The following is a 15,118-nucleotide window of genomic DNA, read 5'->3' on the forward strand; positions in this document are numbered from 1 at the left end:
CCACGACCAGGTGAGCCTGCACACACACACACACTCTCTCTCTGTCTCTGTCTCACACACACACACTGCAGGCCTTCTCCCAGGACCACAACCAGGTGAGTCTGCACACACACACATCGTCTCTCTCTCTGTCTCTACCACACACATACACATAATACACACATACGTACACACAAGTGTGCATGGACACAGTCTCTCTCTCACACACAAATACACATACCCACACACATACACATATACATACACACACACACCCACGCACAAGCATACACACACATACATGCACCACACACGTACATACACTAACACACATATGCATCCACCCCGGTATGCACACACGCACACACACATACACATACATCCACACACATGTGCGTGCAAGCATACACCCACACACACACATGCATACACATGGTCATGCACACACACACACAATATCATTTTTAGTATTATTATTATTATTTAGTAGTATTTGCCATAGCAGTAGCTAATTTAGCATATGCATATGACAATAAGAAATGAATTAAACAGAACCTGAAATAAGGACCTTAAATCATGGTTTACTTAGAGGGTAATTTAAACGGTAATTTAAACCACTAGACCAGAGAACTGAATTAGAGCTGCACAAGGTACTCCTTATCTCGAGTTCAGCTGAGTCTTGCTGATGATGGAAGCTGGTGAGTCACTGTGCTCTCCTGATCATGGTAAGTAGCTCATTCAGCCACTAGGGGGAGTTACTGAGAGGAATAAGCAGGCCCTCATCATCTTTACAAGCCATTTACATGCTACAGTAAATCTTTATGTGCTAGAATTATGTGCTGTATATTATTATTTAAATGTATGCATTTTTTTCATCACACTTCCACAATTCCTGTTGTAAGATATCAAAAAAAGATATGTCATCCTGATTGAAGCCATTTGGTTATTAAATAAATTCTAGCTTTTTTGCAATAATTGCAGTCTCTAGGGATTTACGATGGTAGATCACTCAAGCAAAAGAGGCACAGGGTAAAAACGCACATTCAGATAATACAATCGGTAACAGTGTCCGAGCCCCCGTGTTTTTGAACAGAACACCGAGGCAGGAAGACGGCATTAAATTAGGCGGGGGTGGAAAATCGGCACGGAATGGCTGACGGCGGACGCGTCTCTCCCGCCCCTCGCTGTTAGGCGGGGATCTAATGAAGACGGAAGCCGGGGCTGCGTCGGTTGCCCTTGGCGCTGTTTGGACACGTGAGGGCGGCGAACCGCGGCCCGGCTGCGAGCGCGTCCTCCAACCGCTCTCCCGAAATTAACGCACTAATGAGTGATTTAATCGCTTTAATGGCTGCATCTTGTAAACAACATGCAGCAGGAGCTGATCCGAGACCCTGTGGGGTTTCTTTCCGGTCTCTCTCTCTGTCTCTCTTCCCCCGCCCCTTCTCCTTCCTTCTCTCTTGCTCTCTGTCCCTCTCTCTCTCTCTCTCGTTCTCTTTCCCTCTACCACTCTCATTTTCTTCTGTCTCTTGCTTTTTTTTCTCCAAAATCGTCTCACTCTTAACAATGGCTCGCAGATGAATGTGTTTCAAACCTTTCAGGCGGCAATTTGCATGTTATCCCCCTTAGTATGAAGTGTATGAGCTCACAGAAAGCTTTGATATTAGAAACATATTTTGCCTGTTTCCTGAATGTCAGTTACAGTATGAGCTGTATGCTCTCTCACTCTGCTGTTCTCCGAACTGACCTACCCTGAAGCCTTTTGCTAGCCAAGCCACCCAACCATCCGTAACTCAGCAACGCTGACAGAATGCTACAGGTCGTTATCATCGCTGGCTGCCATGAGAAAGCCTCTCCAGCACAGCTGCACATCTTGTTTATTTTATTTGGGTTGCGTTATATAAATCGAGTCAAATGGCGGTCGTCTTCTCGCTTGTTTAAGCTGGTGGGCGTCGAGAGCTGGAAATAGCATAGTCTCCCTCACAGAGCCCTCCAGCACTCTCACTGCATCCGACGGAAGCACCGCCCTGTTCTTCTCTCCGCTGATATTCACACCAGCATACTTACTCGGATAACACTCTAATCAGTGTCATCATTATTTACGTACTTGCCTTATGCATTTTACCTCCATTTATGGTTATTTACTGAAGCAGTGTACGGTAGAAACCTGTAGCGGTGATGTCAATGCAGCAGCCTGAAATTGTGCCCTTCTCTACGTTGCACTGTGATGGCAGCCCTGCATGACTTACAGTTTAGGCCAGTTTGTGCTGGAATGAAGCACCCTGCTCAAGGTTAGCACTGCAGCGGAAGCCCCTCCTTTACACCCCTGCTGGAAGTGTGAATCATAACCATGTGACCAGGAGCCAGAACCCCCCCCCCCAAACACACTCACTCACACACATTCAAACACACAGACACATGTATGTGCACACAGAAATACAGCCGTCTCATTAATGAAAACAGCCGCTGTCCCCCTCTAGTGTGTCCAGAGATCAGCAGCACCCATTGCCTTAGATATGTTTGTGTTTTTCTTAAACAGAAAGGGCAACGTTGGGATGTTGTGTGCAAGGTCAAGGTCATTTTTGGTTTATAAATCATTACAATCTCAGACAGAATATAATTTAGCATTATTTGCTTCATTTGTTTTAACAGCCGTACTGTTAATTATGTTGGTCTTATACTGACATTTTTGTAACCTGTGCGGTGAATTAAATGACTAATGTGTCACCGCATCTGTATGCTAGCCACATCGTGTTTATAATTACGGGATTTGGAACACAAGTGCATTGTGAATCTAATTACGCAAGATTATTGGAATAATCTTCATCCGCGATTCAGACCTTAATCATAAATGAACCGTAAAATTGTATTTACAATCATGTAATTGTAATTACAGTACAAGGATAGTATGGCATTGTGTTTTTTTTACACTGTTACATTGCTTGCTTGAAGTTCTGCAATAATTAGATGGGCATCCTGAATTCACATTATAAATTGTGGACTATTTACGACTGTTAACCTTTGTACTAATGTATAATTTTCTCATAGGCACAATATTTTTTGCCATGAATATGGAGGGAACGTGAGTGTGAATTTTGTATTATTTAGATATTATTTTTCACCCACCCCTTGCCCCCTCCCCCTCCCCTTCCCCAGGCCCGGCTGGACGCTCTGACAGAGGTCGACGACTCGGGTCAGCTGACCATCAAGTGCAGCCAGGACTACTTCTCCCTGGACTGCGGCATCACCGCGTTTGAGCTGAGCGACTACAGCCCCGGCGACGATCCGGAGGGCCAGGTCAGGGGTCAGGAGACGCGCAGCTGCTACCCCGAGCTGGAGCAGGACTTCCCCGAGCTCATCCAGAGCGTAGGGCTGCTGACGGTGGCCGCCGAGCGCCTGTCCTCCCAGCACAGCCAGGGGTCCCCCGACGGGGAGAGCCCCACCGTCGAAGAGACCCCCGAGGACCCCCCAGACTCGCCCGACAGCTCGCCCGCCTCGCCCGCCGCCGCGCACCGCGAGGCCCCGCAGGGCGAGAGCGCCCTCTCCAAGCGGCCCCTCCGCGACCTCGCCGACCGCGCCGACCGCGCCGACGCGTCCCCCACCCAGCCGTCCCTGCCCAAAAAGGCCATGTACCCGGAGGGCGCGTCCCGGGACGACAGCGAATCCGTCCTCAAGAGGGTCCCGCCCCTCTCCTCGCTCCGGTTCCAGGCCGACATCAGCCGGAGCACCCCGTCCCTGCTGGACCCCCCCGACCGCTCCAAGTTCTGGCTGGAGCTGACCTCGGTCTACCCCAGCGCCGTCAGCCAATCGTACGACAGCCTCAGCGGCCCCCAGGGCAGGGGCGGGCCGGCGAGCGGCGACCCCGCCCCCCTGAAGAGAAGCTCCTCGGAGGCGGGCCAGGGCGCCAACCCCGCCCCAGGACCCCCGACGGGCGGGCGGAGGGGTGGGGAGGGTGCGAGCCCCCCGCCCACAGCCACGCAGCCCCCCGCCCAGTCCCCCGCCCAGTCCCCCGTCCCTCTGGCGGGGGACCCAGGCTCAGCCCCCGAGCTGTCAGACACCCCCGACCCCCACCAGACCGCGGGCGCCCCGATCCTGGAGGAGGAGGGGTCCAGGCTGTCCCCGAGCGGGAGCAGCAGGATGAGCTCCAAGGAGGAGCGCTGGTACGGTTCGGATGAGTACCTGGCGCTCCCGTCCCAGCTGAGGAAGACGGAGATGCTGGCCCTGAGGCTGGAGACCATGGCCCAGGCCCTCCCCCACCGGCCCTCCGAGGAGCCCATCCAGGACGTGGACGACTGGGAGCTCTCCGAGGTCCACTCGGACTGGGACGGCGACCCGGCCTTCCGGCGCGGCCCCGCCTGCGACAGGCCCTTTGGCCCCGGCCGCTTCTCGCCCACCTCCTCCAGCGACATTGCCCCCTCCCTGGACGAGAGCATCGAGTCCGGGCCCCTCAGCGACCTGCTGTCGGAGGACGAGGCCTACTGGAACGCCGGCGAGCCCGCCAAGGCCGGGGGCAGGCCGGCCTGGCTGTCCACGTCCCCCGAGACGGACGGTTCGTCCGGCCTGCACAAGCCCCTCATACAGCAGCTGCTGGAGGACATCCAACACCAGGAGAACGACCAGGACATCTGGGGCAAGATCGAGGTAAGGCTCGGCAATACGCAGGCTTGCACCACGTTCACCAGCAGTGAAGGGAAGGAAGAAAGGCATTGTAATTGAAATAATATAATATTCAGCACACATATTCTGTACTTTCAAACAATGGAGAACAAAGAGCAATGGACATTGCAGGTTGTCTGAATGCGTTACGGATATACCAACATTTAGAACACACATGAAAACATTCTACTAAGGAGGCTAGAAATGTACTGGTATCATAAAGCAAATATGTAATTAACTAAATGAAGATGACCAACAGTTCTTCTGTTATGTTGGTCCATAAAATCTAGAAAAATTCCAGAAATTTTGGAACTAACCAATATAAAGTGAAGGCCATTGAATGAGTCATCTCTGATGGAGAGAAGTGAGTCTTCTGAGTATCTGTAGAGAGAACAGTTTCTTTCATGTGAATAAATGAGGGAAAGTTGTTCTACCCACTGCTTCAATATTCTGAGGATTTAAAATGATGTGGGAGAAATAGGCTATTTGGAAGCTGCTCAAAAAAGATTCAGAAACAGGGAGGCAGCTGCCAAATGGTGTTAAGGTTATCCGCATTGGTGTTTACGGTGGAGTGTTCATGAGGGCACAAAAGTTAATGTGTACTGTGAGAAAAGATTCAGGTTGTACAGTACTACTTTCAGAATTTAGATATAGTGTGGACTCAGTAAAAATAGTACAGTTATATAACAGAAAGCATAGATTTGAAGTTAAAGAAAGCTCGTGTTTATTATTTTACAGCACTGTAAAAGAACTAAATATCAGCTCTTGAAAATGTTCAGAATAACACAGCAAGCAATAACACCAGCCCCAGCTAGAGAATTCACTGAAATATAAAAAATATACATTTCTACTCTGCAGACAATGATATATGTAGGATATAAGTCCCTGCTTGACAAGGTAGCGCTTCAAACATTTAAATAAATTACTCCTGATAATGCAGGTGGGAAGAATTCCACTCCTGTTTGATATGAAAAATATATGTACGTATATCTGCATTTATAATCTTTGATACTTGTCACCATCTTTACAATTTCAGAATCACTCATCTATACATGTTTGGGTGTTCTCGCTCTATGAGTTGAGTAATTTGCATGTCAATAAGATGCTCCTATCTTTTAAACTTTATCTTGAAAGAGAGTGTATTCAGCTATTTCCATATTCCCCTTGCCTCAGGCTCCCATAGTTCATTGCAAGGTCTTTGTCTATGATGTCTATTCAATGTTAGTGAAAGGCTTGAGGAGAATTGTATTACAATGCAAAATTGGAAAACCAGTGTTGTCGAGCGCAACAGAATTTTAATTTTATAACTTACTAAAGCAACTCCAGCTACTGTATATATTTGTTATATTACCACCACAATAAACATGAGCATTCCTACTTAACTAAATGCTAAATTAAACTAGTAGGAGACCAAGAGAGATGCTTCAAATAGTATTTCTTAGTAAAGGCAGATTTGGGGATTTTGAGACATTAAACATTTTCTGGACTTTTAATAAGGATCACAGAGGTGAAATCAGAACAGAACCAGGCGCCACGTTTATACTTAAAGGTACGTTCTGTGTTATTTTCCACACAGAGAATTATAAATGTGTGGATTAGCTTTGTAGCCAAGGTGGGTAGCAGAGTCAAGAGAATCCGAGATCTTTCGAGATGAAACTCAAAAGTGACAGACACACCCTAGATGACAAATAATGAGTTTAAATGGGCTGAGACGCGTGCGTTGTAATGTACTGTAATGAAAGCGCGTATTTAACTGAGCAGATACAGTAGGCATTAGAACATAATGTGGAGAACAGGCGATTCAGCCCATCCAAGCTCACCATTTACCTGCCTGCAGACTAGACTTACTGACTTGCACCGAGTCGGTACATCAAAAGCAGTCTCATTTTCACATCTTACGCGCGCTGTATCAAAAAGAAGCACACGCGGGGCCGGGATCTCATGCTCAATTTCGAACGAATTCCCCGCGAGCGCCGAGTAAGTTATTGGATGTTATCGAGCTCATACATCCGCATTTCCTTTGTGGACAGCGGTCAATGATTTGGTGTGACACGAAATCACTGCGACACTCCAGAAACACGATAAGCTCAATCTCTTTTTAGCTCACGGAGACCTGCTGATTGTATGCGTATGAATTTTTCGAAATAACGTATTTACATTCACAGTGGGCGCTCGGCTGATTCCTTGTGCTGATATCTCCCCGTTGGCTGCCGATAGTGCAGTAATCCTCAACACTTGTCTCCCGGCTCAGAACAGCATTGACAGGATTTGATTTGAGCCTGGTGAATTTGCTTGTGTATAGACATTCTTTTTTGGTATCTTTCGATGATCAAATGTATCCAGTTACATCTGGTGTCATTGAGACCGTCTGCTTCTGGGTCAGGGTCTATTAAATACCCGTTGAAGTCCTCTACCACCACCATGTGGTGAGATAAAATCCTGCTCTCCATTTTACAATCCTGGCTCTAAGCATGTTTTAAGTAAGGCTTGTTTTATAAAGCGCGGGGTCATAACAGCAGGAATATTTATTTTTGTAAACTATTTACTGGTTTAAAAATATCTTTTACTCTTATAATGAAATTATGAATGTATTTCAATTGTATGTCCATGGGTTCTTTCAATTTGATAAATTCTGCTACCCACAAGCTTCTGTTCATATCTTCGAAATCCCCAGGAACAAGGTTGTTAGGTTATTTGTAGGGTTATCATTAAGCAGTTGCAGTGTCAAAACCTACTTGATAATTGCAGGGACTATATAATTGCTGGATCCCTGTGACTACAAAGAAGTAGTCCTAATTGTTTTAATGCCTTATTCAGACATTAAATTTGTGTTAATGTTTTTGCTATTTGCTATTTCTGGGACTCAAATAAAGTCATCATGATATTTTATACTATTCAGCTTGTCTGTTATAGAGCACCAGGAATCCATTATCTTGTTGACCTCTGCTATCGATAGTGTTACATTGGCACCCCCTCCTGGTAAAATAATTACATTGCAGATTTACAGTACAGCCCATTTCATCCCAAGAATCCAGGTGTGTGTTTTCACACTTGCTGGCTTAAAACTCTGTTCATGACAAGTGCATTTCATCATTTTTATATCACAGTTATATTAATGGATAAATTGATTAATGTATTCTTCCTGAAGAAGACTAAGCAACTGTAGAAACTGATGGGTCACACTGGTCACCCTCAGTGCAGGTCACAATGCACATACATTAAAATAATCAAATATATAGTCTTATAACTGCTTGAGCAACTTCACATCTAATGTAGTCATGTACTGGTGCAGCAATAGATACATTCCAACAAGTGTGTGGAGCTGAGATGAGAATGTGCCCCGCCCTGCCCTTTCCGGATTGGGCGGGGGGTGAAGTTAGGCCAGGCTCAGCCAGCCAGATGCCTTACCTGATATGACACTCTGGGATGATTGACTGCGTGAAACGGGGCCACTGGAGATGACTTCATCCTCATGGCAACAGACTTCCGGCAGCTGAAGGTTTCTCCGCCTTGTCAAGTGTGACGCGATGAGCTTCCTCTCCATATTCCTTCTCTCCATCTCCGCTTCTCCAGGAATATATAAAAGGGGCTCTTCACATTATACAGGCCTGCAAACACAATTCCTAACAAGCTCTGCTAATGCAGTGACCGGAGGCTACGTACTCCTCTGCGATGAAAGGTTTATCTATGAGGCGGATGAGAGAGAGATGCAGGAACATCCTGTACTGCAGGAACTGCGTGGCTTTGACCCAGTGATCTTTGCTTGGCAGGTACGGCGTAGCAGCATTAGAGTTTAGCGTTAAAAGAGAGTTAGCCTGACCGGCTCTTGCACTGCTATTACCGAGTTAATTTGCCGGCTCTGCAGAGCAGAAATTAAAACAGTGGCGTGCCTTTTAAACGCGGGGAAGCCTGGCCAAGCTTTCGTTCACAGCTGACGTTTTTGGACACCTTTCTTTCTGTCCGAGCGCCTCGTTTCCGTCCTGTTTCGTTTAGCGCCGTGTAACAGGTCAGCTGACGAGGCTTCCGAGTGCCAAAACCAGGGCTGCCCAGTCCTGTTCCTGGAGGTCCACTGTCGTGTAGGTTTTCACTCCAACCATAACAAAGCGCATGTCAGTCCCAGCTAGAGATCTTGAGCTGCTAATTAGCAGAATCAGGTGTGCCAAATCAGGGTTGAAATTAAAATCTACGGGACAGTAGGCCTTCAGGAACCGGGGTGGGCAGCCCTGGTGTAAACTGAGCGCGCTCGGCTGCGTGGCGCGGTGTGGGAGGGGCGTTTAAGGCATAAGCGCCAGCTCACATATTAGGGGTTTTATCTGGGGTACATCCACGGGCAGCAGTGCCCCTCGGCCTCCTTTGATACAGGGCACTGTACTGTCGCCACGGGAACCAGCGCATCCAGGGCTCGTCCGCGGCCCTGGCTCGGGGACGGCGAGGGGCCCTCAAACCCGCGCCAAAACTTTGAAATTAGGGGCCGGGTCTCCCCCCCCCGCCCACACCCCCCCCCCCCCCCTCCTCCCACTCCTCCCACTCCTCCCTCCCTCCCTCCCCCCCTCATCCCAGCTTCAGAAGTCAGGACCAAAAAGTTAATGCATCCACGGCTCTCGCTCCGCTCCTGCTCTGACGGAAGATGATTTAAATCAATTTCTTTGATTTTGATCACCGCGGCGGGCTCGCCAGATAATGAGGGGGAGATTCGGAGTGGAAAATGCTAAATATATTGGATTGCGGTGATTACTATGGGGAGTTCAGCTGTTATATTTCAAGACAGGCCAGTTTTTTTTTTTTCTCTTTCCCTCTCATCAACTGTATTTTCTACATGAATGCCTTCACTGAAGAGCCTTACCCAAAACCGTGCAGAATATTGCTCTGTGGCTGTCTGAGAGATGTCATACATTTAAACGCGCCCATTCCAGTATTCCATATAGCTAATCTCATATATAAAGAACAGAGCATAAGCCTTACGATGCCCAGAAACCCATGTGTGCAATAATGGCCTTGAAGAAGAGAAAATCCCCTCTCCCTGTCTGTACCTTCTAGTCGGTTTCAGCCAACGGCGCAGTTGACCTTTCTTACCAGCAGATGGCAGTAGCCACACACCGCAGACCGAGCTGCAAACAAGCGAGGCTCTCTAAGATCAAGATCAGGAGCTCCCGTTGCGTGTGTAATGATGTTCTCTCGCTTCAACTTTCTCTCTGTGTAGGGAGCGGTTTTTTTTTCTACTTTGGCAGAGTTTACTTTGGAAATCGTCTGGCTCGTTCTCAGACGGATGTGTACAGGAAGGGGTAGGGCTCCGAAACGAGCGGACGCGCCGGCAGGGTCAGAGGTCACAGCGGTCCCCCTCGTCTCTCCTCCGCAGGGGTTCGTCGGCAAGCTGGACGAGTTCATCCGCTGGCTGAGGGAGGCTCTGGAGAGCACGGAGAACTGGACCCCCCCGAAAGCGGAGACGGACAGCCTCCGGCTCTACCTGGAGACGCACCTGGTGAGTCACAGCGCGTTTCCCTTTGTGCCGGCCGGATAACAAGGCCTCGCACGCACGTCCGCGCACAACGGCGTCAGCAACACCCGCTGAACTACGCGCGCACCTGCAAACAGCGTGCGCACACCCCGAAAAAAACATACAAGCGCTGATGCAACACCACATAAAACCGAATGCAACAATAACACACAATGCGAACACTCCGCATTCCGAGCTACACAGGCGATGGTGATACGCCCTGGTCGTATGCATACCCTTGAGCACACTCTCATGCTACCACGTTCATACGCTCATGGAGCCTGTGTATGTAAAACTATGCACTGAGGTTTGTGTGTATATGAATGTGTATGTGTTTAGGTTTGTATATATATATGTGGGTTATGCATGTGCATTGTGTACAATGTATTTTTGTGTATGTGTGTTCATGCGTATGTGCATGAGTGTGCGTGTGTGCGCATGCGTGTGTGTGTATGTATGTGTGTGGAGTCCTCACTCTGGTTGCCATACAAGTATATATGTGTGTGTGTGTGTCTGTCTGTGTATGTGTGTGAGAGAGTGCGTGTGTATCTGTTAATGTGAGTGTGTGTGTGTGTGTGCATGTGTGCGTGCGTGCGTGTGTGTGTGTGTGTGTGTGTGTGTGTGTGTGCATGCGTGCGTGCGCGTGTGTGTGTGTGTGTATGTGCGTGTGTGTGTGTGTAACTGTTAGTATGTGTGTGTGTGTGTGTGTGTATGTGCGTGTGTGTGTGTGTAACTGTTAGTATGTGTGTGTGTAGGACGGAGTGTGGCACAGTGGGTAAGGAACTGCGCTTGTAACCGAAAGGTCGCAGGTTCGATTCCCGGGTAAGGACACTGCCGTTGTACCCTTGAGCAAGGTACTTAACCTGCATTGCTTCAGTATATATATCCAGCTGTATAAATGGATAAAATGTAATGTAAAAAGTTGTGTAAGTCGCTCTGGATAAGAGCGTCTGCTAAATGCCTGTAATGTAATGTAATGTGTGTGTTTGTATGTGCGTGTGTGTGTGTGTAACTGTTAGTATGTGTGTGTGTGTGTGTATGTGCGTGTGTGTGTGTGTAACTGTTAGTATGTGTGTGAGTGTGTGTGTGCGTGTGTGTGTGTGTGTGTGTGTGCGTGTGTGTGTGTGTGTGTGCGTGCGTGTGTGTGTTGGCCGCTTAGTCAGTCCGTGTCACACTGCGGCTCTTCGCCGCCGAGCCTGGAGAGATTGCTTTATTGTGACGGGGCTTCACACGCCCGTATTGATTGAGGGTCGGGGGGGGGGGCGGGGGATGGGTGGGGGCGAGGGGGGGGGTGGGGGTTGTGGGGGGAGGGGTGGAAATGTGAAAAGCACTCTTGTTTTTCCTCGCGCACCCCCAGCTTTTTCGGGCCCCACAAACCGGGGGAGGTATACACAATTTAATGTTTTGATTTAGAGTCCAGCTGGCACGCGGGGGCCGAAGGAGCCGCGGAGCGTTCCGGTGCCCGAGGGACGTCGGTAACGAGGGGCCCGCGCGCTCAGGCTCTCTTTATAAGGCATTGAGAGATGGCGCCAAATGAAACGGCTATTGATTGAGCTGGATGGCGGATCCGGGCCTTTGAATCACATTAACGAGGGCACTCTGCTCCGGAGCAAAATGAACAGTCCGGACAAGTGCTCACAGGACAGCAGTAAAGAGTGCTGGTGGGAAGAGAAGAGAGGTGGGGAGGGGTGGGGGGGGGGATGTGGGGTGTTGAAAACACATCAAACGGACGGGGGGGGGCTCACGCCCCTGCGAGGGCCAGAGGCACTCATCCCTCGACGCCGCCCCCTTTAACGCTCTCTGTGTCGCACGCCGCCCCCCCATTACTGGTGGCAGAGTCAGCCTTTGTGAACCTCCTATCAATTGTGTTTTTTTTTTTTTGTTGTTGTTGTTTTTAAACGACAGACTTTGCTCCCCCCACGGAAAAGCGCTGCGATTGGTTAAGAGCCACAAATTGTGCTAAGCCGTCCCAACACCAGAGGGGTCTGGGCCACCGCGCTTTTGTATCAGGCTGAGGCATTGCTCTTCCCCTCCCTACACAAGCGGCAGTCACTTTGGGGCCTGCTCTGCGTGGCGAAGCCCCTCTCTCTGTAAACCTGGGGATCGCGTCACCCTGTTGGCTCACGGTCCCGCAGCACCGCCGCGCACCTGCCCGCTAACCTGCCTGTCTGATTTTAATGTGCCAGAGCGCTAACCCTCTCCTGCTAACAGACTGCTATTACTGCACTGCACACGGTCCCCACTAACACGCTTCTGCAGATTGTTATTCCTGCACTGTACAGTCCCCACTAACACATGTCTGCAAACAGATTCTTATTACTGCACACAGTCCCCACTAACACATGTCTGTAAACAGATTCTTATTACTGCACACAGTCCCCACTAACACCTATCTGCAAACAGATTCTTATTACTGCACACAGTCCCCCCTAACACATGTCTGCAAACAGATTCCTATTACTGCACACAGTCCCCACTAACACCTATCTGCAAACAGATTCTTATTACTGCACACAGTCCCCACTAACACCTATCTGCAAACAGATTCTTATTACTGCACAGTCCCCACTAACACATGTCTGCAAACAGATTCTTATTACTGCACACAGTCCCCACTAACACCTATCTGCAAACAGATTCCTATTACTGCACACGGTCCCCACAAGTACATGTCTGCAAACAGGTGGTTATAACTGCACTGCACACAGTTCTTCACTAACACTCTTCTGCAAACAGACTAGGGCTGGGAAATATGGCCAAAAATATATTTTGAATTTTGGACAGTGACTATATATCTCAGTATATATTTTTAATCCTAATTTCACCAGAAAATGCTTTAAAAGGAATACAAGACTTAGGGCTAGTAAGCTAGTATGTTCCCTGGTTATTATTAATTAACCATTGTTGTATTGTTTTTGTGTAAAAGGGAAGCATACACCCATGTGTTTTCATTGGACTATTAATGATGTTGCGTAAATTAACAGGGTTAGTAACCACAAGGGTTAGCAAGCAGTGATGCAGTCTGTGTGAACAATATCTTTTCCAGGGCTCAACATTAAAGTTGTTTTCATCAGGGCAACAGACCCAGGTATATTGCCACTGGCCCAGCTGCAAAAATAAATATAACCAAGGAGATTAAACAGGACTATTTGCATTAAAAAGTGTCAAAACCCCAATCTACAACAATGGTTTAAAAAAATGTAGTCCTTTATTACATATGAATATGTCAATCGCCACCACCAAATCATGGATGACTTCTTTGTCTGGGAATTGGATTTGGAGGCGATCCACTGATATCTAATTAGTTCATTCTCATAATCACATTTAGCTTGCTAGCAATAAGTAAAGTACACAAGTTGGCTAGATGGCTACCATTATTGGTTCAATGTTACTTCAGTAAATCAGTTTTATCATTTGAGTGAATATCTCAAACCGATTGAGAATGTTTAATTATTGCGATCAACAAACAACACAAAAGTCAGATTAAAATACAATTGGCTTAAAGAAACAGGAGTAATTATTTTGTTGTGGTTCAAGTCTGGATCATCGATGCTTGTAAAAAAAAAAAAGTCCTCAGAATATCTACGTTTATGGAACACGGCAAATTTTTCCTGTGTTTTAGCTCTTTTCTATGTAAAAGCAGAATCCTACATTAAGGCAAACATTGAAGATGGCTGTTAGTTATTTATAAGAAAGCACTGGTACAAATGTTGATAATAAAGCTATTGTTCGTTAATGATAAGCAAACGTCAGTACAGAAATGATCAAGTACTTGGGGTACTGGCCCAATTGGGCAAGTGACAAATCAATCAACTGGCCTGAACCAATGCCATAGTAGCCCCAGGCCAGTGGGCACTCCTTCTTGTTCAGCCCTGTGTTCTGACCAAAAGTTTGTTCACTGACGCTCTCATGTAACCGTCAAAATCAATTCTCCGATATAGACAATATAGCCAAATTCATATAATAGCACATATTTCTTCCAGTATACTGTTTATACCATTTATACTGCCCACCCCTAAAAAAGACTGTTATTACTCCAGCCTTTTATTAGTCCCCACTAACATACTTTTTGAAATAGACTGTACACAGTCCTCCTCACACACTTCTACAAACAGCATCGTACGCAGTCCCTACGAACACACTTCTACAAACAGCATCGTACACAGTCCCTACGAACACACTTCTACAAACAGCATCGTACACAGTCCCCACGAACACACTTCTACAAACAGCATCGTACGCAGTCCCCACGAACACACTTCTACAAACAGCATCGTACACAGTCCCTACGAACACACTTCTACAAACAGCATCGTACACAGTCCCCACGAACACACTTCTACAAACAGCATCGTACACAGTCCCCACGAACACACTTCTACAAACAGCATCGTACGCAGTCCCCACGAACACACTTCTACAAACAGCATCGTACACAGTCCCTACGAACACACTTCTACAAACAGCATCGTACACAGTCCCCACGAACACACTTCTACAAACAGCATCGTACGCAGTCCCCACGAACACACTTCTACAAACAGCATCGTACACAGTCCCCACGAACACACTTGTACAAACAGACTGTTATTACTGCCCTGCACACAGTCCCCCCTCTACTCCACTACTGCGCAGACCCGTATGCGCTCATATATCATTGCACACGTTTGTACCACTGGTCCTGTGCAGCAGCAGCACACGCAGGTGGCTGCGCTCAGGATACCAGGCTCACGCTGAACGCTCGGACGTCCCCCACACGCTCGCCGCTCAGTCAGAGGTCCACAGCGTTCCAGCGGTACGATGGCTGGCGCTCGGTAAATAAATCCTGGGGGGGGGGAGGGGGGGGGTGAAATGACATTTTTCTCAATGGACGACAGATGCTCTGTCACCGCCCTGAACCGCACACGTCCATCCCCAACCTCTCCCCCCCCCTGCTAAATAAAGCTCCTGTCACCGCACACAAAAAAAAAAACCTTGTCTGCAGAGCGTCCG

At 48.0% G+C, this 15,118-nt stretch overlaps 1 protein-coding gene across 6 annotated transcripts in view; it reads left to right on the plus strand.

Moving 5' to 3' along the window:
* akap6 (A kinase (PRKA) anchor protein 6) overlaps positions 1 to 15,118 on the plus strand; it is a 169,539-nt gene that overhangs the window by 51,901 nt on the left and 102,520 nt on the right. For all 6 annotated transcript variants that reach the window (XM_064329976.1, XM_064329984.1, XM_064330007.1 and 3 more), the window contains 2 exons: positions 3,133 to 4,617; positions 9,989 to 10,111. In XM_064329976.1, the coding sequence (XP_064186046.1) occupies positions 3,133 to 4,617; positions 9,989 to 10,111 (1,608 nt within the window). The remainder of the gene's footprint in view (positions 1 to 3,132; positions 4,618 to 9,988; positions 10,112 to 15,118) is intronic.

The sequence above is a fragment of the Anguilla rostrata genome, chromosome 1 (assembly GCF_018555375.3).
Source record: "Anguilla rostrata isolate EN2019 chromosome 1, ASM1855537v3, whole genome shotgun sequence".
NCBI lineage: Eukaryota > Metazoa > Chordata > Actinopteri > Anguilliformes > Anguillidae > Anguilla > Anguilla rostrata.